Source organism: Nesoenas mayeri (assembly GCF_963082525.1).
Source record: "Nesoenas mayeri genome assembly, chromosome: 2".
Lineage (NCBI taxonomy): Eukaryota > Metazoa > Chordata > Aves > Columbiformes > Columbidae > Nesoenas > Nesoenas mayeri.
Genome location: NC_137543.1, coordinates 18,200,529 through 18,228,241, shown reverse-complemented (window position 1 = coordinate 18,228,241; position 27,713 = coordinate 18,200,529). Strand labels below are relative to the sequence as shown.

Sequence of the window (27,713 nt, the reverse complement as noted above, 5' to 3'; positions counted from 1 at the left end):
GTGGAACATAAGGATGGCTTCCACATAGAAGATTAGAGAAAGAAATGAACCAAAGTAGCTAAACTGTTTCTGAAATGTAATCAGGTTTTGACCGAGTCCTCTGGCTTTGTGATTAATATACTCAGGTGCAAAGGGGTAGGCCCCTCTGATCAATTAATGGAGTGTGATGCAGATGGCAATGTAAGACAGAAATTAGCAGGTAAACTACACCCCTCTAGCAGCAATGACAGATGTTGGTAGTACTTTATAAAATATTTCTGAGCTGTCCAGCTAATTTTTATTTTATTACATCTAAACAAGTTCATAATTCTTGGTTCAGATAAAATGATACACCTGGAAATAGAATACAGTTGTTGCTGCCAGGTGTCTGGGTCTTGAATTTAAAGACAACTGGTGTCATAACTTAGCTTTATTGCTTTACTTTGACTCATCTGACATTATCAGAACTCCTAGTACTTTTGGTTTAAAGTGTAGGTATAAAGCATAAGTGATTGTAATACAGTGGTTCAGACAATGAAATAGATTACAAAACTTTAGAACAGTCCTTCACGAGATGAAAGTGAATTACTGAACTTCAGTGATTTCTCACATAGTCTAAGGTCAAACATGTTATAAACAGTATTATACATAAAACAGCTCTACTGATTATAACACAAAATTAGTGGACCCATGACATTACTTCATATCATTGGTTACTTGCTTCTGGGAATTTATTTAGAGAATCACATGAAAACATGATGCCATCTACTTGGCATATAAAAAGCAAAACACTCTTAGTGGAAACAACAGGTTCTAACATCTGTCCATACTCATCTAATATAAGCCATTTCTTAGAAATGGCTGCAATGCACCAAGTACAGCAGCTGGACTGTAGAGGCAAATCATGTTAGTGAAAAATATCATAAAAAATATCATAGCCTACTTTTTTTTTCTTTTTTCTTTTTTTTTTTCCCCCAATAAAATCCAGAATTTCAAACTTACCTTATTAGTATTGATAGCTGTGATGACCCACACACATTGAGCATTGCTGTCGTACTGGAATGGAAAATTGGGTGATGTGAAAGTACCTCCAGGTCCCTGAAGATTTGATCCACAAGTCTTGACTGCAAAATGAAATTTCACCGTTTAATTCACATACAAAATACTTGTATCAGGTTCATAAACCAATCTCTAATTTATATTAATCAAGATGTGAAGGATTAAAATGCCATTGTACAAAAATAGAACCACCTCATACAAGATCATAGAATATTTATGTTTAGCTATTCTGACAAAGTAAAATAGACTTTCTTTTTTGTCCAAGATTATAATATTTTTTTAAAAAGTAGTATATTTGGAGTAAAAAAGGTAACTACAGTAAGAGAAACTGCTCAATTTATTTTTAAAAGTAAACTTTAAGAAGTAATTTATGTCATTACTTTCACTAATGTCTTGAAAGACGAGAGTTATATAGTGGAATACAAAGATCACTTTTATCACTGCGCACTTTTTGTGTATATGTATTGGTATATGGTGTGTCAGCATTTTTTTTTTTGTTGTGACTACTGTCCAATCCATTTTACCAATGGCTGAACCACTGAAAACTTTAAAGGAATCTTGTAGAAGTTAGACTTACACAAAGTAGTGTTATGTATTTTTAAAGACTACAAAAGGCATTTATTTACAAATCAAAGTCTGTGTGGTTATTTACGGTAGAATATCTTAAATAAAACAAACTGATATCCTTATTTACTGTAGGTTGCATCTCACATCACAAATAACACAAAGGACATAAACTGTGTGCTTTCTGCTTGAGAATGACATTTTTAAGGCAATAAATTCATTGTTGAAGTCAATAAAAGTTTTATTGATGGTTTCTTGATATTCAGATCGTTGCTGAATGCACTGTTGCTTATCTTTTTATGTATGAGGTTGTAGACCTGACATGCAACTTCAGCTAAACATAAGCTTACCCTGTTTTTCCAGTGATTATTATGACACTAAAAATAAACTGCAGAAGCTAAAAAAATATTACTTTCTCTGTATTCTGACAGACAATCTTGCTTAACTGAATTTAAAAAAAAAAATAATCACACTAAGATACGTGAAATTATCTGGTGGAGCGAAACATATTGACACAAGAGGAGGGAAAGATGAGATACTAAATGCCTTCCTTGCCTCAGTCTTTGGTAGTCAGAGGAGTTGTGCTCCAGCTACCAAGCCCCCTGAGCCAGAAGACAGGGATGGGGAGCAGAATGAAGCAGCAATAAACCAAGATGAAATGGTTAGCGATCTGCTACACCACTTATACGCTCACAAGTCTATGGGGCCAGGTGGGATACAACCAAGGGTGCTGAGGGAGCTGGCGGAGGTGATCACTAAGCAATTATCTAGCACCAATCTTGGCTAACTGAGGAGGTCACAGTTGACTGGAAGTTGGCAAACGTGACACCCATCTACAAGAAGTGCTACAGGGAGGATTCAGGGAGTTATAGGTCTGTCAGTCTAACCTCGTTGACGGAGAAGATCATGGAGCAGATCATCCTGAGTGCCATCACACGGCACATACAAGACAACTGAGTGATCAGGCCCAGTCAGCATGAATACATGAAAACCAGGTCCTGCTTGACCAACGTTGTCCTTCTACGACAAGGTGACTTGCTTAGTAAATGAGGGAAAGGCTGTGGATGTTGTGTACTTAGACTTCAGTAAGGCCTTTGACACCATCTCCCACAGCATTCTCCTGAAGAAGCTGGCAGCTCATGGCCTGCATAGATGTACTCTTCAATGGATAAAGAACTGCCTTGATGGTGAGGCCCGAAGAGTTGTGAACTCAGTCAAATCCAGTTGGCGGCCAGTCATGAGTGGTGTTCCCCAGGGCTCAGTGTTGGGGCCACACAGAATCACAGAATGTTAGGGATTGGAAGGGACCTCGAAAGATCATCTAGTCCAATCCCCCTGCCGGAGCAGAAACATCCAGATGAGGTTACACAGAAAGGTGTCCAGGCGGGTCTTAAATGTCTCCAGAGTAGGAGACTCCACAACCCACCTGGACAGCCTGCTCCAGTGTTCTGTTACCCTTACTGAGAAGAAGCCTCTTCTCAAATTTAAGTGGAACCTCTTGTGTTCCAGTTTGAACCCATTACCCCTTGTCCTATCATTGGTTGTCACCGAGAAGAGCTTGGCTCCATCCTCATGACACTCAACCTTTATATATTTGTAAACATTAATAAGGTCACCCCTCAGTCTCCTCTTCTCCAAGCTAAAGAGACCCAGGTCCCTCAGCCTTTCCTCATAAGGGAGATGTTCCACTCCCTTACTCATCTTTGTGGCTCCGTGCTGGTCTCTGCGCTGGACTCAGTTCTGTTCAATATCTTTATCAATGATCTAGATGAAGGGACTGAATGTACCCTCAGTAAGATCACAGATGACACCAAACTGGGTGGGAGTGTTGATCTGCTGGAGGGTAGAAAGGTTATACAGAGGAATCTGAACCAGCTGGATCAGTGGGCTTAGGACAATTGTATGAAGATTAATAAGGCCAAGTGCCAGGTCCTCACAACAAACCCAGGCAGCGCTACAGGCTTGGGGAAGAATGTCTCGAAAGCTACCTGGCAGAAAGTGTGACAAAGAGTTATAGTAAGCCCTGTTAGTCCTCACTCCACTCAGTAGTTGCTGTATTTGATAGCTCAGACACATGGTCCTTGCCTGAGCTACTTTGCAGTATGCCAATGCAAATTGTGCGAGGAACAAGCAAGACCAAAACACCATGGTTAGTCTATGTAATGACGAGTAATGATCTAAGAGTAATGATCTCATTGGAATTACAGAAATGCAGTATGATAGCTCTCATGACCGGGAGTACTACAGTGGATGGTTACAAGCTATTCAGGAAAGACAGAAAGGGTAGAAAAGGACTGTTTGGCCTCTGTGTAAAAGAAAGGTTTGAGCATGTGGAGTTTATCAACAACAAGAGGACAGTTCTCTATAGAGGCTTTGTTTCAAAATCAGTGAGATCTCCATCAGAGGAGATGTCTGCTACAGACCACCTGATCAGGACCAAACCTTCCCCAAATAACTCACAGAAGTCCTGGGTCTGCAGGCCCAAGTTCTAGGGGACTTCAACAACACTGATATTTGCTAGGAAAGCAACACTAGTGCAAAAGCAATCTGAGAGATATCTGTAGTGAACTTTGGACAACTTCCTAACACAGTGGCAAAATATGCCAAAGAGGAATGCTGCCTTTTTAGACCTAGTGTTCAAAAATAAGAAAGACTAATTTGGAGTCATGACCCTTAGTTTTGGCCTTTATTGCAATGACGTAGCATCATAGAGTTTAAGACTCTAAAGGGCATGAGAAAGACAAGTAGCAGAATGAAGACTAGACTTCAGAAGTGCAGTTCAACTGGACCAACCAGGATGCCTCCTATGATGAAAAAAATGTGCTCAGTGAACAAGGGGAGAGCTATAGACATAGTTTACCTTGATTTCAGGAAAATATCTAACAGCGTCCTTCAAAACCTTCTTCACAAACTCATCAACCATGTTTGGGATAGTTAGACCACAAGATGTTTGGAAAACTAGCTGTACTGCTGTGTTCAAAGGATGCTGGTTAAAGGCTCAAAATCAAACTGGCAGACTGTTATGAGTAGAGTTCTTCATGCGTAAGTTATTGTTCTGATAGTATTCAATATCTTTAAATTTATTTGAATTATGGGATTGAATGCACACTCACCAAGTTTGCGGTGGGAGGAGAGGTGGCTGCACTGGAAGAAAGAACAGCTATAGAGAGAGACCTCAGTGGAGTGGAAGACAGGGACATCAAGAATTACATGAGTTTAAGAAAGGATAAGTGTAAAGTCCTATACAAGGGATAAAATAAGCCCCAGAAGCCATGCAGTTGAGGGCTGACTGTCTGAGGATCAGTTCTGCTGAAAGGCACTTGGGAGCCTTGGTGGACTGGAAGCTGAACAAAACCCAGCAACGTTCCTTGGCAGCCAAGCAAATAAACTTTCTTGGGCTGTATCAGTAAGAACAGAGCCAGCAGAAGGGTCATGATTATTTAGCCCTACTTGGTGCTTGTTAGGCCACATACAGAATACTGTGCTTTTGTGGTTCCTCCAGGTTAAGAGACATTGGAAAGGGTGCAGTGAAAGACAGCCAAGAAAACAGACAAAAAAAAACATTGAAGGAACTGGGTTTGATTGACCTAGAGTCAAAAGGAAACAATAACTGAATGGGGTTTCACAGAGACTTGTCTTGGGTCAGGTTCATTGAGCATTTTCATTAACACCTTGGACATAATTATTAAATCTGCATTTAACAAAGAGCTGGGAAGAATTGTGAATATATTAGTAAACATAATTCGAGTCACAAATTGGAAACTGGAGAAATTACATTAAAATAAGATGCAATTCAGCAGAGACAACTGTAGAACAAAGTACAAATTAGGTGAGCTTTTACAAAATACTCTACTTTTTGCAGAATTTGTTGCTAACTTGCCAGCAGACTTATAAAAGGTAGCATTCATGAATGTTTCACAAGGTCTGAGAAACAAACAAGCAGAAAACAGGAACAGTGGGCATGAAAATAAAAAGACTAATCGACCAACTGTGAATAGGTCTATATGTTTCATTTCCTGAAACATAAAGGAGAGAAAGAGATTTATCAACTGGCAAATAATTTCATAATTGCCTCTGCTTAAATAAATTGGCTTTGTAATAATCCCTGTAGGGGAACAATGAATCCCTTGGCAGAAAAATAACCAAGGTCTCAATCCTGAAGTGTTTAAACTACCTCTCTTGAATGAAGTCACAGAGAAATCCATGTAAGCAGCCATGTTAGTACAGCCACATGTACTGAAGCATTTATTTGGATATGAAATAATTAACATCTGCCAGAAATTTTGATCTTTCAAATAGCAGACTTCAACTGTAACTCAATATGCACTAAATGGCTGGGCAAAGATTCTCGTGTCATTTTTTGAACTTCTTTTCTTTCTCAGGAAGGATAAGGAGGTATTGTTTGTTCTGCTGTCCTGCAACAATAGTATGCTACAAGATGCGAGTTAAATTGGACAAAAATTAAAAATTACCAAGAGAATTTTAGTCTTGCATGATGCATTGATCTTGAAAAAGTCCAGCTAAAAATAAGCAACTGTCTGAGAGGATGAATACACTCCAAAATTTCAAAAAAACGCAGAATGTGACCAGTTAAATTTCAGCTGCTGTTTATGTTATTTTCTCTCCTTACCTACAACATAAAGCCATACTTTCCTCATAGCTTCAAATTCCAACTTATTTTCAATATACCTTATCTGTAAATCACAGTGGGGTAAATGCCTTGATTTTCTGCCATATTAGTTCACCAGTTCCATCTACCTGAGTAACTGAAATTTTGCCATGGTGATGGGAGAAATAAAGTATAAAACATATTTTTAAAATAATAATAATTTAAAAATATGAAAAAAGAAGGATGATTGTTGGTAAACTACAAGATAATATAACTGCAATTAAATTGTCAGGTTATCTGACGTAGCTTTACAATTTTCTCATAGTATCTTCTAGAAGTCAAAAGGTTCATAAATCAGCCAAGCCTTCAAAGTAACATATTCCTAGAAACTAGTCTTCAGGTCTAGAAGATGTTAATAATCTACAACATTTGCTTATATTTTGGAAGTGTTGTATCAGTTTTCCTTCTCAAATTCCTAATATATATCTCCTGTAGAAATTCTTCAGACTCATTCCAGATTCACTTTTATGAATACGATCTTATGCAAGTTCCGGCTGGTGTTGTATGATAAGTCCTAATGAGAGTTAATCTTTCTATTTTGTCAGGCAGTTATACTCAGTCACTCACATGCCCTATGAAAACAAATCCTAAGGATTTATGATGTCAAATCAAATGCACATAAAGAATAGGAAAGTTCCTGTTTAGAACTCTGCCCAGTTGCAGTATATGGATGTAACTAATTATTGAAATTCACATGCCATTTTTGAAAAGTGTATCACTACTGTGGAATTTTTGGTGTGTGTACAATATAATTTATATAATGAATGAAGATTATTGCAAGCTATACTCGACAAATAGGAAACACCACATGATAAAAAGCAACAGTTCAAATGACATTTTTAAGAACAGGTGAAGTATCTAATAAATCACCTGTACCTTTGTTATCCACAAAGGTGCATCAGCTCAAGAAAATATTAATTTCTTAAATAAAATAACATTTATATATGATTGCCAAATTTGTTTGCCCAAATGATTTGTACACATACATGCAGTTCAGTAAGCAGATGCACACATATTTTTGCAGATACTTTCTTCATGTTACATGTGATATTGATGTTACTTATGCAAAATTATTTCAAAAATGTTTATTGCATGTTCTGTGCATGAAACTTAGAGAAGACATAATTATTAGTCTAAAAGAAATGTTAATATTCCAGCTTTCTTATATCTAAGAGTCTAATTGAAACATCTTGTTAAACAAAGTAATCAAAATTACAGCACACCAAAGTTACTTAAATCATTAATTTTAATGCAACTAATGACACTCTAAAGCGTTACATATTTGACAAACTATAGTATCTATACCATCTGTCTGGCTTTTCACTATATGGCATTGTATCAATTCCTAATAACTTTCTTAATATTGATATTGATAAATGAAATGCTAATTGCAGTATGCTTTCCTTTTCTAAGTGCCTTTTCAATGGTGGATTGCTAAATTGTATTATGAAACACATAATACACAGAGGACAGTGAGATTTGCAGTACAGTTAATATTATGTGGGTTATGAAAGCTAAGAATCTTTATGTCATTTTATCATTGTTATCATACAAGGAATAAATACATCCTGTCATGCAGCCAGACTTACATGAGAGCCTCATAATGATATGTCTTTGAAATCTAAATATTCTTTTATTTATAAAACACAGCAAATAGGGTTTGGAAGAACCTTGAAAAGATATGTAGTCCATTGTCCCAGCTGAAGGTAAGATTACATGTGCTTAAACTCTCCTGGATATATGTAAATCTCACATGTTCTTTAAAGCTACTCACATACCTAAATATTCTTTACTTTAGAAAGTTTTGCTAGTGTCCAATCATAAACCTTCCTTTGCACAATTGTAGCCCATTATATTTTATGTTTTCCCTCTTTCTCTGGATTCTTATTTCTCTAGATCAAAGAAGCCCAGTTCTTTCCACTTGTTTATATTAAGTTATATTTTAGAGAATTTTGATACTTTTAAATATTTTCTTCTGTCTTATTTTCACTGGTCTACTAATTTCTTGAAACTTCATTTCCATAGCAAGGAAAATCAGAGGTGGTCACATTGCATAGCCTTAGGCACCTAAGATGAGAGATGAGCTCCTTGATTTAATCAGCTGTGTCTAAAACCTCTTCCAGAGAGGAATCCACAGACAAGACTAACAGATTATATAATACTGCTTAATAATATATGTAAACAACCTTATACAAGTATGCCACACCCAGATGGTTAAATTAGAACATTAGAAGACTACCATCTTGTCATAGGTATCTGATTTAGGATATGTGAGTAAGCTGAAAACTCTAGTAGATAAAGCCTTACTAGTTTTACCCTAAAAAAAGATTTCATTTATGTGAATAACATGATTAATTCTGCTATACATGCGTGTCTGTGTGTATGTGTACCTCTTTATCAATTTTTAATAATTATACATACATATAGTACATACAATAAACCGTAGTAGGATATAAAAGGTTAATAGTATGTATATTTATATCTATACAACTAAACTTTTTACTTGTTTATGTGATAGGTTATTGTTGAAATGTATACTGCCATGAACCATTGTAAACCTATTTCTGCAGCTGCAACACCAGTTATGTTTTTCTTCATCTCAGATTTCCAGCCTACATTTAGCACTTCATGCTTATTCACCCTCAGTCTCATTTAGACTTTCCTGGTATTTTATTAGCTAAAAAAATAATCACCCATGTAATTTTCCAGCTTTTGTTGATTTCTACCATACACTATCATTCCACCCTCAGTCTTGAGGGTCACAAATTTGGGGAAATGTTTAGAGGGGAAGCCATATGAGGAGCAGCTAAAGTCACTTGGGTTGTTCTGCCCAGAAAAGTGGAGACTGAGGGGAGACCTCATCATGGTATACAACTTCTTCACAAGGGGAGAAGGAGGGACAAGTACCGATCTCTTGTCTCTGGTGACTAATGATAGGGCCCTAGAGAATGGCAGGAAGATGTGCCAGGGGAGGCTTAGATTGGACATTAGGAAGTTCTTCACCCAGGCAGTGATGGAGCACTGGAACAGGCTCCCCAGGGAGGTAGTTACAGCCCCAAGTCAAACAGTATCCAAGAAGTGACTGGACAATGCCCTCAGACACATAGTGTGAATTTTGGGGTTGACCTATGCAGTAACAGGAGTTGGACTCAATGATCCTTATGTCTCCCTTCCAATTCAGGACATACTATGCTTCTATGACTTTTTTTCCTTCTTCCACTGGCCAGAAACATCTCACATCTCTCTCTGGACACTAGTATAAGTATCCATAGCCTTGATTTACAATATAAATGTACCTTCTGTTTTCCATACCCAAGTGGTTTTTGTGGATAAACTGTAGCTTCAATATTAGGCTTTGCTGTTGTGCCCATTTACATGTATATGTACAAACTAATATTTTCATTATGTATACTAATATATATATATACACTAATACATTCATTATTTGATTCAAGTATTTGTCATATTTCTTGTCATAGTATTTGGACATTAAATATATTCAGCAGAATGATTGTACTTTTCTTTTCTTACATTTCTTTGTATTTTTTGTCCTTTACCCATTTTGTCAGTGTCAAAACCAGGTATAGACTTTCTTTTCCAGTCCTTATCAATCCTAAATTCAAGTATTTCTCATCTGCTTAGAAAATACATAATGAAGATGCTTCATGTACTAATTATTCTATATTGTATCACTTCAATTTTAAAATCCAACTTGATGAGTCTTAACATTCAACATGTGATAGATTTTCATCAGTTCATTATAAAGAAAACTTCATAAGGTAAGTTCCCAAGTGAAATAAGCATGCTGAACTACAAAGTTCGTATTAAATAAAACAGTATAGGTGAGACCTTTTCACTAAGGAAGTGTGGACACCAAGATTACAGACTTAAGTATCTACAAAATATTCATTTAATAGGATTGGTTATGAAACAATAGACAAATGTGAAATGAACAAAACATTATAAGGACAAGAATTCCTCTTTACCTTTACACACAGGTCTATGATCACTCCATGCAGCAAAGACTTCAGCTATTCTCTGGCAGGTGATACTTTTTGAACCTTGTAACACATAATCTTCATCACAGGAGAACTGCACTGTTGCTCCCAAGCTAAAATCAAACAATGACACAAAGAAGAAGCAATTTTTTACTAATAGATATCAATTATTTTTCTGTTATTTTAAGTATGATGTTTCTAAACAACAATACAAACATGTAATTCAGGAAATATGATTTTTTTGCTCTTAGTACTAAAACGCTACAGCCTATCTACTAGCCTAACAGTGCAGTGTTCAGCCTTCTCTGGGATCACTTTGGCAAGAACTGGTTTGCCTCTTTTTAAAAGTCTTCTCGAGGTTAAGAGACTATTTTCTGACCTAACTTCTGACTTCAATATAGTAAGGTTTGACAGACCTGGACACTGTGCAACAAGTGCCTTGTAAATAAGTTGTTCTTTTTTCTTTTTTTTTTTCTTTTTTTTTTCCTTTCATGGGGATTTTAGTGCTGTAATAGTAATTTCAGTTACAGTTCAATTTACAAAGGCAGACAAAAAATTAAAAAGACTGAGCACAGATTGCAGAGATTAACTTTTGTTAGGTAATCAATTCAAATACACCCACGATGAAAATAACTGATTGATACTAAATAGAACAAGAATTAAATTTAAGGGAGTTCTAAATGTTAGATGGTTCAAAAGGAATGCTGTCAGCACAAGAGATGATGAAATTTGGAGAGTACCTGGGCTTTACAGAAACATAGATAATAAGTAATGAGGTCATGAAAGATGATACAGTCATCTGAACAGACATCGCGGAAAAGGAGGATTTGATAGCTGATAACAGCTCTAGAAACTATTCCAAAACCAGTTCCTAATTGTATAAGAAATAATAACATTTGTGAAAGAATGAGATAAAGAAGAGTTCATGAAAAACAGAAGAAGACATAAAAGTGCAAAACTAGAAGAATAAAGAAGTAAACACAATGTAAAGGTCCTTGAAAGGCAAGGCTGAAAACCTTCTATATGAGACTGAGGAAAAAGAGCCACAAGGCAGATCACAGAGTTAGGGAAAACTTCAAAATTATGAAACAGAAAGATGATCTTAATGTTAAAAATCGATGATCATTAATGTTAAAAATTATACTCAGCTACTCCAGGGACTACATGGTTAGGAAGGTTAAAGGGGTAGCAATTGGGAAGGCAAAAATAACTTTCTTAAGAGTAGATTTTCATATATCTGCTGTAGAAAGTCATGTTGAGAAAATCTGAACCCCTTTAATTATTAAAAAAAAGGCACATAAAAAACCACATAATTACAGAGAAAAATATTTCCTTTAACTAACCATGTACTGATTTAAAGAGGAAACACAGAGCAGGAAGTACATCATTTACTAAAAAAAAAAGAAAAATGAACAGATTGTGCCAAAAATGTAACTGGCAAAAATTCCAGAGGGTTGAATTGATTATGAAGACTTTACAAGCCTGATATTTATTTTTATTATCTCCAAAAGTATAAATAACATTCATATTACACACTTCACTTGTCCAAATCAGTTTCAACATTAAACTGATATTTGACAGTATATGACTGTAAGCATAGTGGACTCATTAACACAGTGAGATTGGAAAATGTGCAACATCTGTAATGTGTGCCATGTGAGTGAGATCTAATAAAAGCAGTTAGATAAGCAGGTCGCAAAACATGAGTCTAAGAAAGAAAATGGAAGAGCCAGACATCAGTTCCTATGGCAGATCAACTCAAAAAAACAATAATATAAAAAAAATCAAACAAGCACTTCCTATATGAAATGTCAAAAGAAGGACAATGAAGAAAAAATCCTGCAGGAAATCTGTATAATCCTTCTGGACTTGCAGTCTAAGAATGGCATCCATAAAGACCTGCATATTGACTGTCATGAGCTTGTCAAGTAAATGTTAAGAAAATGGGTCTCTCAGGAACTTAAAAGACTAGTCAATATTATTTATTTTTTTTTTAAGTTTTCCTGTCATTATTTACCTATACATACTTTCAAAAATAGAAAAATATTAATCCTTTCACAGTTATCTAGTAGGAAAAATCCTTCTTGTTTCAGCTAATGATATTTTTTCTCCAACACCTTTTATTGATGACATATGAGAATTCAGTTCAAAATCCATCTTCCTCTAAAAAAAGTTTGGTAACTGAGCACAGAAGGGTAAAATGTCACTTCCTTCTCCAGGTATAGCACATGAGGTGAATATGGTGAAGATGGCTTCACTAAGTGCAAAGCATGCCTGACAAACTTGGTGCCTTTCTATGATGTGGTTATAGCATTAGTGGATAAGGGAAGAGCAACTAATGTCATCTACCTGGACTTATGCAAAGCATTTGACACTGTGCTACATTACATTCTTATTTGTAAATAATTTTTTTTTTATAATCTCAAGAGAACTGAAGCATGATATAGCCATGGAGCTGTGTATTGTTAGATACAATATAGACATGCATCACCAAAAAAGAAAAATCTAAAGGGCTGCTGGAAAATCTCCAAATTTCAGAAGCAGAACTAATTCAGTAAAAAAGTTCTGCCTTTGGTTGGAACCAGAGGCCAGACTGAGTTCACTTAGTTCAGTACACTAATACTGAGAGTGAAGAAAAGTGAATACTTAGGAAAAACTTCAGAATACAGAAAACATCTATAGTTCATCTTCTGATAGTTACCATATTTAAATCATTTATGGTAAAGAAACTTTCTGAATTGGACCTACTAATTTAGTAGTCCCTGAATGACTAAAGTTGTCTCCCTGGGCCAGCTCACAACTAGAGCTAAGACTGGTAAGTCACACTAGTATGAAAAAAAAAGCTACTGCAGGTATATTAGTCACAAAAGTACATTCATATACAATATGGGTGCATTAATAAATGGGTGAAGCAACCTTGTAGTACTGGAATGAAATATGGAAAAGGCAGAAGTACTCACTGCCTTTTCTGCATCAATGTCTATAGCATATCTGCTCCTAGACATCTGAATGTATCAGCAAGATTTGGGCAGAAGAGAGACGGTCAATACTGAGGAGCAACAACTAAAAGAAGTTGGCTATATTCAAAGGCAGGGAACAGATTGCTTTCACCAAAGGGTGCTGAAAAAGCTGTCTGATTCTGTGCAAGGCTGGTATCTTGTGTGAAAAATTTTGGTGACAAGAAGTTCCTACTGACTTTAGAAAGGCTAACATTACATGACTTTTTTAAGAAAGGCAAAGAGAAACTGAGAACCTCACATCAGTCTCTGGAAAGAACATGTTGTCTAGGAAACTGCAAATAGGAAGTCAGGAGCACTTACTCAGATTTACCAAAAGTGGATCATACATGATCAACCTCACAGTCTTCTATGACAAAATGATGGGCTACATTGAACAGTGGTAGATGCGACAGTACTTGATGTAACCGAGTTCAACATTAGGAAGGTTTCTGACATGATGTCTTTTGCAAGATAGCAAAATATACACTGAAGATATATAATTTTGAATTGGCCTGGCAGTTGTGTCAAAGGGTGGTAATCACCAACTTTATATTCAGCTGGTGGCCAGTAACAAGCAAGAACATTAGGAAGTTGATATGGGGTCTCATGTTGCTTAATATTTTCATTCTCAACCTTGATAGTGAGACATAATGGACTCCTAGCAAATTTATGGATCATACTAAACTTGGAGAAGTAGCTGACACATTGAATAGAAGAGCTGCAATCCAGACACTTGATAAGCTTGAGCACCAGGCCAAAAAAAAAATCATGAAACTCAACAAGTAGAAGTACAATGTTACGGACTGTTGGTCAGTCATGTGTTCTCATCCTGAATAAAACAAATTATTTATTCAACTACAGCAGAATAAGTGAAATTATCACTCAGCAGGTGAGGCTATATCTGCAATATTAAGCCCAGTGTCTGGTCTCCCACTTCAAGAGAGATATTGATAAAAACTCTGTAGAGGTTTTGGAGGTTAGTCAGAAGCCTAGAGCACATGACCTGAAGTAAAAATTTGAGTCAGCTAGGCTTAATTAGTCTGAAAAAAAGGAAGCTAACCTACTATCTAAAAGCAGACCATAACTACTTCAAGAACTTTTACAAAGATAATGAAGCCAAACTTTTCTTAATGTGACAGATAATATACAAGAGGCAGTTCAGGAGATTTAGGTTTTAAGTTGCAATAAACTTCTTCCAAGAAAGGCCAGGCTGAACTGGAACAGCAAACTCAGACTGTTGTGAAATCTCTAATCTTGAGAATTTTCAGGATTAGCTAAACAAAGACAAAACTGATGTTATTTAGTGTTGGTATTAGTCCTGCTTTAGGCAGGAGATTGGAGTTGATGCCCTCTCAAGGACCCTTCCAATCAATATTTCTATGACTTGTTCAAGCTGATCAATTTACTTTTTACTCATATAACGCTTTCACATCTACAACATGCTGTGCTAAAGGTGTTCATAGCTTCAAAAACCTATGTTTGTCATGTGACTCTCAGTAACTGACTATTTCTATTTCTAACAGGACAAAATATGATTGCCATCAGGTTTGCATATTCAGCAAACCAAACAAACAGATAAACTTCTGATGTATTTTCATTAGGAAAATAGTATGAGTAAATATTAAATGTGTATAAAAATTTGAGAAAACACTTTAACCTTCTATGTATTTTTGAACTCTCCATCATCTGCCCTGAATTTGGGATCCCTCTTCAGAAAACACAAATTAAAAGCAGTAAGAAGAAGCCTAAAATGAAGCTATAGAATCTCTAAAGGATGCAAAGAGCAGGTTTAAAATTTTGAGCTTCATATGAAATTCATATTGAATAGTAATATTTCAACAGTTGGCATATGTGCAACAAAATAACTCATTTTAGATTATTTTCCTCCATTATTTTACATATGCAAATTATTGTTGAACAAGACTCATTTATACAAGGAATCAAAAAATCAGGCTCAACTGTAACAATAGATTATATTATTCTTATATTATTCTTCATTTTGAACTTACATTTCTCCTGTAAATTTTGTGATGGATATGTGAGACAGGCTAGAAGAAGAAAATGCTTTTTTGATTTTTGCACTGATATGCAGAGAATACATATGAATTCACACATTGCATTTCTATCCTGTCATTAATGCACAGAAAACAGCATTCTCCAAGATGTGTGCCCTTCTACCACATTAACCTATTCTACCCAGACCTGCAACTGAACAAGTTTGAGACAGTACATAATTTTTTTGCCATAGGAAAAGACAAAACAAAATACCAAACAAACAAAACCAAAACAGAAATACCTAACGTTAACTCCATTGGCTCCTAAAGTCTGTCTCTATCAAAGAATTAATTAAATATTATGATACATTTTAATGCTAGTGTAAATAACTAATCAGTATTTGAGCACATACTATTTTCTCCACCTGGAGTAAAATAAGCTAAAATCACTTTTAAGTTTTCAGGACTATGCCCAGTGAATCTAATTTTCTTAATATAGCAACTTTCTGCACAGCACTGATCCATAATGATTTATGTGCAAACCACAGATAGAATCTATTGTAGTCTATTTGAGACACAGTAGGAGAGCTGAGCTAAGCCACAGCATGTCTCCCAAGTTAAGAGTATGCATAGGAACATTGTGGTAGATCAGTTGATACAATATTTGGAAATATTGCTGCAACATGTTAGGATTCCAAAATATAATGTTACAATACCTAAATCTTCAAAACTTCTCAGCAAGAAAAATCCCTACCATGTGCTGAGCTAACTGAAGTCATGACTAAATTTCAGTTGCAGAGGATTTCCCAGTACTCTGGATATCATTAGTAGCTCTGCTTAAACAGCTCTTAAGGTGTCACATTTTCCCACAAAGCATGTGCTGTCAGAGGCTTCCGTCTAACAAAGAAACTAATTAACTTCTGACAAAGGAAATGTACTATTCCCCTGTAAACTAGTCTCACATATCATGCTGCAAATTGTTTGAGTTTTGTTCAATTATCAGGATGTTTGGCTTGAAGTTTCAGAGTCTAGAAGCTTGCCTTGCGTATCTGCAGAGAAGGGTATGTAATTCAGAGATTTTAGGAAAATTAGCTGTGAAACTTCCAGTCAATCAATGTGGTTACACTTCAAAGTCGTTCTTCGAAAGACAATAAATAGGAATTAATTTATAATATAAAATGAAGTAATAAATTTTGTGGCTAACAGCATTTGTTGCTTTGCTGTGATCCAAGCTGGATCTGAATCTCATCTTTAAATACCTAGTTGGACTACACTACAGAGGTAGAGGGTCGGAGATAGGCTTGTTCATTCATTTAATGAAGTCAGAATTTCAGGGATGGTGTTGGAGTTTCCTTCATAATAAAATATATGTCCAAGCATAATTAAGTGTTGCTATGGTTATTCCAAAAACAAACAAACAAACAAACAAACAAACAAACAAAAGTAACAATTTTAAAAAAAAGCAAGAGTACATGAAAACATTTTCTGTTCACTTGTTACACCTTTCTTATGTTTTCCATAGTGGTATTGATTCTAAAGTGGGACACTCATGTGGAAAGAAGTGTATTTTACTGTACAACAGGTAACGTAAAATAAGCTGTTGGAAATTTCAGCAGAATGAATACATCTAAAATTTCTAGGGAAGGGAAGTTTTCTTTCTGAAGTAAAATATATTTTTCACTACAGGAAAATCTGGCAGCTATTAGTAACGGTTCCTGACTTTATTTCACACTGCAAAGGCCTGTTATGCTCAAATAGGCATCTAGCATCAGAAAAAAAGCCTTTAAAACTTCAAAATAGAACCATGAGGAATTTTCACAATAGCAAAAATATCCACGGTGAAGGGTGGTATAACCATGAACATGGAGTGCCAGGTCCAAAAGAATGAACAGGAAATGCTGCAGTTTGTCTTAGAGCTTACGTTGTTAATTTTCTCAAAACCATGTAAGAACATATTAATGTGATGAGAGAGCAGGTACAGTTTACGATCACAACAGGAGTGAAACTACAATAAAATACTTCCAAACCTATACCCTCACATTTGAAGAAAGCTAAAGAAAAGTGACAAAAAATAAGCTTTTCTCTAAAATAGATTAAGTTGTACTGCAGTTAGATTTTGACTGATCTTCATAAAGATAGCCTGAACCATTCTTCAACATACTATATTTTAAAATTAAGCTGCTGTAACTGGGATTCACTTCCTTATCAGAAGGGGAAAAATATAAGCTCAAAGTAAATCTATTTCCTACATTACAAAGAAAGTGATTTCAAGAAGGGAAAAGTGTGCTATTTTTCTCCCTGTCAGGTATAAGACAATATGGAAAAGATTTTTCCGTAGCACTGTGTTTCTTAAACTAAATGTAAGGATTTTATTTCAATGCATTATTTATTTATTTATTTATAGAATTAATAACATTCTAATTATGAAAGCTGATAAGACAGTTGATCAGCCATTATGATAATGGCAAGAATTGAAACCAGGTTAATTTTAAAAGGAATTTTATGCTGTCTGATGAAAATTTTCAGTTTGCTTTTTTTCCTTGTAGGACCTCTTCTTAATGTGCTTGATAGCACTCAACTTGAGATAAATGACACATGTATTATTTATATTGGCCAATCCTGTTATTTACAAGAACAAATCTCACCATTCATATTCATGAGACATTTAACAAGCATTACATAGGAAAACATTTTATTTATCCCTAATACTTCCTTACCAAAATAGACATTTCTGCCCATCAAAATTAGAACCCATAAGACCAAGATCATAATAATGTATCTATTACAGCTTCTATTTATTTTGTTTTGAATACTTTCCCTTCTTTCACTTCCAGTGGATATTGTATGTGCAAGTCATGTTCTTTCATGTACATATATTTGAAATGTACATATCTTTGAAAAATTATGTTAAATTATATCCTAAATAGTTTAGCCTAAAAAGAAAGATGAGGACATGATCATCATCGTATCTCCTCCAAGGTACTGCCCCTCACATAAGTTTAACTAGACCTGAAAGTAGATCTTTCAGTGGTCACTTACAGAGACAACACTAAGAAAGGATTTGTAGATTCTCTCTCTAAAAGACTTCCCCTACCAAGTCATATTTCTGAGGTTAAAGTATGAAACACTGGCCTAAGCAATGATTCTAGAAAGCATGAAAGTGAAGAAATACAGTTAATTTATTGTAATGTCTCTGAATATATAATAAAATATTTTTGTCAGGTAATGTCAGAAATTATTTTTCATATAAAATTACCTATAAAGCTTTCTCTGATGCCCCTTGAACTTTTCTCAAAACTAGAGAAATAGAGAGACTATAACTAACTGAGAAATTATAATAACTAACTGCCAGCTAGTGCATTTACTTGGGATGTCATTTTCAATTCTATGTTCTGCTTCATTATGGGGAGAAAAGACAAAACAAAAGTACAAGAAGTTATGTAAAATAATGAAGTAACGTAATTTTGCAGAATATTTGCTCCTCTCCTGGATTGTTCTAACACTTATTACCTTCAAATGTTAGGAAATGTACTGTGTGATAAGCAAAATACATCTTTTGAACAAAACTGAATGTAATAAAACCAATTAGTTTAAAAACAATCAGTCTCCCTCCTACGTAGTTCTTCCTTTTCCCTTTCCTCATATTTGTAAACATGATGGTAATGTGAAATTAGCATATGATGTAAAGCAAGAACATAGCTTTAGATTTATTCTTTTGATACAGTCCAAAGTTTTTCTATATATCAAATATATAATATGTATCTTTAATCCTTTTTAGTATGCGATGAAATGAATTTTCAAGAATTAAAAAAAAAATCAGAAACTCAGATAGATAAGAGATTAAAATTATTTCAAAACATTTTCAAGCAGTCATTATATATATATATATCGATGCACACAATACATCAACCACTGCTGTTACTGGCTGTAGAAGTCATCTATGATTATTGAGAAAACAAACAAAGAAACAATGTTTTGAATGAGTATTGCAGACTTTTTTTTTTTTTTTTCTCTTATAAGATAAGGCATTTGAAAGATAGCTGAGAAATTAAGAGGAAAGTGAGCTAAAATTAAAGTTTAGTTAAAATAAAAAAATGTGGAATAGATCACTGGCAGGATATCATTCTTTGATTCTTTGCATTCTAGAAATATTCAACAAAGCCAGCAAAAAGGAAATATAAGAATTTGATAAAAACTAAGTACAACTTCTTAGTTCTGATTTTTTTATTTTTATTTTTAATTTAGTAATACTATACCAATTAGTTGTGTATCAAAATTAGTTAAAATATAATCTGCATTAAGAGCGCTAAACCAGTCTGAGGACTACCAGGGAAATACACCTACATGTAGTAAACTTTTGCGTTCCTGAAAAACATAATATAGAACACACTATATTCTCTGTTAGATCCCCATGAACATTTCTATTATGATATCTGAAGTTGGGTTTTTTTGAGGTTCTATTGCTCTTTTTGTGTTGCATTCAATTTTGCTTTGTCCTTCACAAAAATATCCAGTAGAACATGTATGCTCAATATTTGTAAATCTAATACAGTATTTACATGAGAAATTTATTTTAACTTACCTTCAGTCCAATTTTTCAGATTATCAGAGATATAAGCTCTCTTGCAAGTAGGCATTTGATCTCCTTTGCATACTAAGTACAGGCTAAATTGTACTACATAATTTTATACAGAATTCCATATCACTTTTTACTGAAAACTTCAGTTTTGAAAGAGCAGGTCAAGAAGATCAATACATTGTTAATATACACATTTTCCAAGTTTAGTATTACAGAAATGACACAACAGTAGGGTTTATATTTTACCTAAAATCTGAGCCTATTCGTTTTCCGTTTTCTGGTTCTCCAGGATCCGGACACAAATTGGATGCCTGTTTAATACCTCCCTCATTTACTGCAAAACAAAACAAAACAAAACAAAACCACAAAATAAACAACAAAAAAGATAAAATAATACACTTCTTATGAAATACAGAGTCAAGCAATTAACAAATATGAAGAAGTACATTATCTGTATCTTAGGTACTTCAAAACAGATTTTCTGCAGAATATAATTACCCATATAATTTCTAGTTTCAATATATAAGTTTTTCCTCCTTATAAAAAGCAGAACACGTATTTTCTGGTATTTTCTGGTTATTTGTTTTATTATTTGTTTCTTTGGGTTATTTTTTTTCTTTTTTTCTTTTTTTTTTTTTTTTTTAAATAACCCAAGCTTTTTATAACTTGTACTAAACAGTTATTTTGTTTTCTTATAGTGTTATTGAAGCCATAACGAAATGTTACTACTCCTCATTTAAAAACACTAACCTTTAAAAGAGTGTTCATCAAGTTCAGGGCTGTAAAATTTTACTCTGATCATAATCTAATAAATCTCCCCTAAGAACTGACCTTTTCTCCTTGAATTATAACAAAAATCGAACACATAGGCTGATGCTGAGAGAACTGTCCTTAATCAGTATTGAAAATGCAGATATATCCAAAATATAGTGAAGGTAAACTCAAAATGTCAGCTTGATTTGCATACATTTATCTTACAATAAACTAAAATGGATCTTCAAGAGAAATTTCCTGTGAACCTTTCAGTGTGTTTTTCCAGAAATTTGCGTGTAGCAATCCAGCCGTCAGCCTATTCAACTTTTTTTTCACTATTTTTTTTTTCCAATGCATTACATACTTCCATGTAATTTTTACAGTTTTTAAAAGTACATCTTACAAAAATAATTTTAGGCCAAAATCATTTTATTACTTTTGTATTTAATTTATGAAGCTCATTGAATAAGAAGGTAGCAGTTCCCCCCCGCAAAAAAAAAAAAATAGTGAAGGAAATCGGTCTGCTGTTACTCAATAAATTAATGGCCTGATAGAATAATATGTTTTTCAAAAACACATGTTGATACTAAGCAGAAAGAGATTTTTCATTGTTATTCATCTTTATTTCTGAGCAACTAGATCAATGGATTTGCAGTATTAGATCTTAACTTTCCTTTAAATAAAAAGTTTGCATATAATTAGGTTAATCACATTATGTTGTAAATTGATTGTACCTGAATACAAAAAATGTAGTTTCTAACTATACTTCTAAAGGGTGTTGATTAAATTTCAGCTTTTCATGAAGGATAATAACATTCAGAATACTCGGTGGTTTTCGCTTCCTTGAAATTTGTCTTCTTACACACACAGAAAGGGAAGAATTTGTTCGGTACCCCTTAGGAAGCCAAAGGCCACATGAAAACGTTGCAGAGTTTTAAAAGGAAAATGTCTCAACTTAGCTCACTGCTCAAAAAACCTATCAAGCTCAGCCCTTGTCAACTGGAACAACAGTATTTTTTCTCCTCTGTCTCGAAAAAGCTGTACCATGTCCAAGGCTGTTCTAATAGCAAACAAAGGCAATGTCTTTTCATCTGCATCTCTGTTGTGAGGAGACTTTTGAGCCAGGAGGGCTCTTCCTTGGAACCCATCCATATTAACGGTTTTCCATGTTTTCCTCTCCGCATACCTGTAGGTGTGATGAAAGCATTAGCTATAGAAACCCAAATTCCTGTTACTGTTGGAATATACATATCTCTGACAATTATAATCCCACAAAGAGGATTTCACAAAGCCATCTAGCAGGAACTGGTTGGATGAGCAATTAGAACTCTCTCTTTGAAATATCTGGGTGCTTTTCTATATTTCCAAAGCCTATATCAAGACATGAGAAATTCAGAATCATCATAAGTAGCCTGTATATATAAGAAAAGATCTTAAAGCTTTGGGTAGACAGTTAGGATTCACTGAGTAATGCAGAGAGGGAAAGGAAGTATACTTGAGAACAAATAGGGAAAAAGATACCTCAGTGTTGTGGCAGTCTAACTTTTCTGACACTAAACTTAAGTTAAAACTATATCTAGGAACTTATTCACAGTGCTTGATAATAATATCAAAGAAATTAAAATAAAATGGTGACATTTTGGAGCTATGACGTATACCTATGCACACAGAAGAAAGTCTAAAAAAGGAATATTATTTAAACAGAGCTATTATATTTACTGTAATTCGTGTTTTAATATTTCAAACAATTATGTTATTTTTGTAGATTTTATTTCCCCGTACACACTTAATAGAGTGAATATTCATATAAAAAAGAATATTCTACTGGGTTTCAAAGCACAAGAACTATTATATGCTTCAACTTCTACCAACTTCTACCAAAAATGGTAGCTTGAAAATCCTTTTTTTTTTTTTTTTTACATCTTCTATATAAAATTCAGTTATAAAAATACTATATGAAATGGATTTTTAAATTATATATTACAGATTTATTAATATTAATAAATAAAAATATGAAGGCTTATGTTAAAGAAAAACAATTAAATAATTACAGTGACAAATTAACACGTGTGTAACAGTAAAAATTCAGAAAAGAGTTATAAGCAGAAGTCATTAAACTGATTTCTGATTTGATCCCAAATCAGAAATACATTTAAGAACAGACTTAAATCCATTCTGTTTTCTGTTAAGTACTTAGCAAAAAGTAAATGCACATTTTATTATTTTTGTATTGACATTCCTTTTCCAGACATGATGCTTGATTTTTGAGTCTAATGAAATACATGTCTATGTAGTTCCCTAGATATCTGTCTATCTGTCTATATTTGTTTGTTTTGTACCCAGATATCCATATGACAATAAGCAATGAAACAGTTTCCTGTAGTAAATTAAAGGCTCCTCCAGGGAAAGCATTAATTCATGGTCTGGTTATGAAACCGGGTGCAAGAAACTTCAGAGTTCTAATTGAGGTAGAATTAAGTCCCGCAATGATTCATTTTGTTAATCTCAACAGTTGCAAAATGAAGTTAATGTTTTAAAGTATATAATCCTATCAAATATTACCATTCTGGCTTTACAATGTGCAGGTTACCTATGCATTAGCATTTAACGTTATATACCTGGTGCATTCAAAAAAGTAAAATAGGGAAAAAACATAGAGATGATAATTTCTGAAGACTTTGCTAATACAAGACATAATGTAAAACAGTTATTCACTTTTCTTATTTCAACTTATTTCAAGTAACAGTTGAATGATAGTCATCCTTTTTTTTAAAGGATCCTACCTGTCATCATAATGCATGTACAGATGTGGCTGAGGTAAAAAATTTTAGATAAAGTCAACAGCTAAATACATAAGCTTTTAATGAAATACCAGCTCTTCATATGCCTCAGTTACCAAAGTGACTAACTATCTAAATGCTAGATTACAATATAAAATCTTAGTTATCCATTTATGATGAGATTATGATCACTAAAGGTACAAAACATCAAGGTTTTCACCTTCATTTGTTACTGATTCATATAGGTAGTCTACTCTGCATAACCAATAAAACAAGTTATGGAAGTCTTCAGCTTGACATAGAATATCATAACATATGAAATTATGTAAAGACTTAAATATATATATATAATATATTTCATCACTAACAATCACCTTTAGACATCACAAGTGTCTTGTACTTCACTATAAATATGCAATTCCTATTAATGTTTGTATAGTGGAATACATAATGACTTGTGCAAAATAGACTTATGAGAAACAATCTATTTTATTGGCCATTGTAATATTCTCAGACAGAGACCTCAGTGATGTACCTTATAAACCTTATAAACACTACTGTAATTATCTTACTGTTATTTTTTGTTATATAAAAGATTCTATTTTCCAGTCACCCCATATACACTGAAAAGGTACTTGTTTTTAAATATCTTGATGCGAAGATTTCAAATAAACCAGAAATCCCTTATGGAACTATTTAGGTAATGCAGTTTACAGAAAAGTTGGATATGGCAATATGCTACATTATAAAAACAGAAGTGTGTTTTGCTTTATTTTTCTGACTTGGTAAACGTTAAAGTGTCATACTGCTTGAAGACCCCTTTTTATTAAAAAAAAAAAAATAATGTCTAGTTTATTGACAGCTTAAAACTGAAAACTGAAAAATGCATTAAAAGTTACACCAATATGCCTTACTAAATTCTGGAAACTGAATCCATCACTGACACTTTAAACAAAAAATTAGTGCAAATTTGTCCAACCTAAGCAGATTTCAAAACCAGTTTTTTGACTCCTGTGAAGAATAATGAAATGCAATATAAGAAGACATAGGCTAAGCATTTAGTCCACCTTTATTTCAACCAATTACTTCTAAATATTTAAAATATGGTTCTAGTCTGAAAAGGAACTCTATAAAAATGGCACATACATTTAAAAAGACAGCCTTTTAAATGTATTTAGAGTCATACTTGTTTAATTCATGTTAGAAAGTTGCCTGACTCGCACTTATGAGTTAATCAGGACTTGGACTTGTAAGATGCTGAGCACTTTCAATTTCTATTTTCTGTAATTAAAATTGAAGGTACTAAGTATATCCAGAGTTTATAAAACTACAGTTAGTCAATCAGTTCAAAATGTCAAAGGTAATGAAGAAAAAAAAAAAAATAATCAGAATGTCACCCCATGTGTTGCTTAAAAAATACATGGTTGCACATTTGAAAATGCAAATAGGTTTTGTTTTGTGTAGTCTTTTGTTGCTAGTACTAATTTTCAATTAAAATAACATCTCCTGTTCACAGCTAGGTTTCAGTTGACATCTAGGAGGCTGAACACTTATTTCATTGTAAATACTTCAAGTTTAATGTGAAATTACTGATGAAATACTATATCATTCTACAATGCCAAACTTATAGAAAGCTTGTCTTTAGAGTAGAACCATATTCAAAAATTCACCATGCAGACTGGAGAAACTGATTTAAGTCAGTTATATTATCAGAAATACGTAAACAATTTTGAAAACACACAAACAACACAGACAGCACAAACTTCACTCTTGCACTAGAAAAAAGTAACAAAAAAGGAGTACACTCACAGATAGAAAACTTGTTGCTGTTGTCTTTCCCTGGAAACAATTTAAATCCTCTAGATTTAAAATCTATGGCCTTTTTCACTAGTTAAAAAAACAAACAAAAACATGTATCAGGCAATACAGTCTAAAATAGTTAATTTCATTTGACAAATTTTATCATGGAAGTACATACAAACTAGAGTATTGACTACCTAACAAGCTCATATTTTGTACCTCTGGTGGAAAATATAATAATTTATAAAACAAAATATTAAGACCAATTTGTACATCTGACAAAGGAAACAAGGAGGATTTTTAGTCTAATTGTTCTTCCTCATAAGCAATTAAAAAAAAAAAAAAAAAAGGCCAAATTGGTTATTTGGTTATTTCCACAAACTATATAGTTGTGTAAAATATTGTCACACATTTATGGAACCTGAAATGTGAAAAGAATGATAGATTTTTTGATCTAAAATAGTTGAACTGTTCAATCCTATATGGTGTTTCTGCTGTGTGAAGAAACAGTTGTGATTATCCCCCTCCCCCCATATTAAAAAAAAAGGAAAAAGAAAAAAAGTACAGAATACTATCATATCTGTGAACTGAAATTCAACAATCTTTTAAAAAAATTAGTATGACTTTTTTAAACAGCTGATATTTTGTGGAATTTTAATTCAATTATTATTTTCAGTGACAGAATTTAAAAGGAAAAAAAGAGTTGTCCACAACATTCTACTGAAAGCACATTGAAATCCAATATACATGCTCAGATCTGTATTCCATAAGCATTCAGGCAATACAAGATATATCTTAATCCACATATATTCTGAAAATATTTAATCAGCAGTAGGAAAGCTTACATATTTTGCCTGTTACTTCAGTTTTTAAAATTTCAATTAAAAGTCAGTATTATTTTTGCGAAAAAGACAAAACAGAGGTAACAGCTAAAATATTACAATGTTTTAGTAGACAAAAAGTCCTTTTAAAAGTAACACATTAGCATGCATTTTCAAGATCTATAAGCACCCAGATTACTTCTGCACTAGTTGTTTACAAAATCCACCTTAGCTAGGTTCCTAGCTTTAGTACAGAATAATAAATATTTTTTCAGGAAATACTGAAATTTTGTTATCTGTGACAAAACGGTAATATTTTCATCATAGAAGAAAACCAATTTATTAAATTAAACATACCAAGCTATTTTTCTATTTTATCTACAGAGATTTGGATTAAAAATAAAAATTAAAAAAAAAGGCAGTCCACTGTTCTGGTGTTGATTCTGGAGCTGGTCCTCTTTCTAGCTTGAAAATTGTTATTTGCAAAGTATGATATAGAAGATAGTTGAACTATGTCTGCAAAATCCCTTATTTTGAGCTGGCTTTATGATAAAGACAGTTAAGCCAGGCAAACCATGTGGCTTCAACATATTTTTGAAATGGAACAACTAATAAAAAGAGACTAAACCCAAAATTTTACAGATATCGAAAGGTAAGAGAGAATAAAGCAAGAACAGCACAAGAAACTTTTTCTTTCAGTCATTAAAATAAGTGGCTCTTTTCTACAATACACTCTAACAGTGAGCAATGAACCATACATAAAAATGGACCTTCTAAGCATTTTTAAACTTTAAATACAGGTTAATTTTAGGTACATTATACTCAAGAGACTTAATAGATTAAAAGCTATACGGAAGATGGTTTATGTTGGCTACAAGAAGATACTGCTGATGAAACATGAGAGATTAGAGGTCTAAAAGAAGTAAACCTGGAAAGACAGACAGTAGATCATCAAAGAATTATTCAGCACCCATTAAGTTCTTATGCAAAATCAATGAATAATGAAAGAAACTCTTATATGAGACATAAATATCGTAGTAGTAAAATACTACTGAGGCTGTTTTTATAAATAAAAGAAATCATAACAACACAGAACAGCAGAGCAAGATTCAGGAGAACATAACATACTATTAAGAAAGACAATTCATATGAGAGATACAAGACGTGATGATAAATATTTTTACACTTCTGATTGAAGAGATCATACTTTCTTCTAAATACACAGAAACCTTCAACTCAATAGGCAAAATGTAACTTTCCTTGTCTATAATCTTAATGCAATGGTAGAGTCATACTGGAATAACAGCAATACTCTCTCATCATTGTGTGAGATTTTTAAGATGCTATTTATACATAAATATTAATGTAGGAGTACAGCTGCAAGCTTCTTTTGACCCTCTCTGAACACCAGTGTTAAATGACTTCTCATGAATCAGAATATAGGCCAAACTATTCTTCCAACACCTAAGTAAAATGGGATGGGCTTGAATACATGATCTCGGGTGCTGGGATGGGCTTAAATACTCACATTAGGGAGATGTTTGTCCTTTATTTTCAGAAATCAGTGTAACATATTAAAGAATTATCTGGGGTTTTTTTGTTTGTTTCTTCTCATCCTCAGACACTTGAATGGCACATACATAGTTTATGTACACAAGAAATAGAGTTCACGAAATCTAAGGTCAAACTGGAAATAGTTACAAGAGTGTCTTAGTGAG

The 27,713-nt window shown here is 33.7% G+C and overlaps 1 protein-coding gene across 3 annotated transcripts in view; it reads right to left on the bottom strand.

The window, feature by feature from the left end:
- Positions 1 to 27,713, bottom strand: part of CSMD3 (CUB and Sushi multiple domains 3) — a gene marked incomplete at its 5' end in the record, with an annotated part of 620,447 nt that overhangs the window by 343,199 nt on the left and 249,535 nt on the right. For 2 of the 3 annotated variants that reach the window (XM_080338547.1, XM_080338548.1), the window contains 4 exons: positions 982 to 1,103; positions 10,258 to 10,382; positions 20,088 to 20,175; positions 25,184 to 25,261. In XM_080338547.1, the coding sequence (XP_080194673.1) occupies positions 982 to 1,103; positions 10,258 to 10,382; positions 20,088 to 20,175; positions 25,184 to 25,261 (413 nt within the window). The remainder of the gene's footprint in view (positions 1 to 981; positions 1,104 to 10,257; positions 10,383 to 20,087; positions 20,176 to 25,183; positions 25,262 to 27,713) is intronic. The other variant, XM_080338549.1, reaches the window with a different exon arrangement.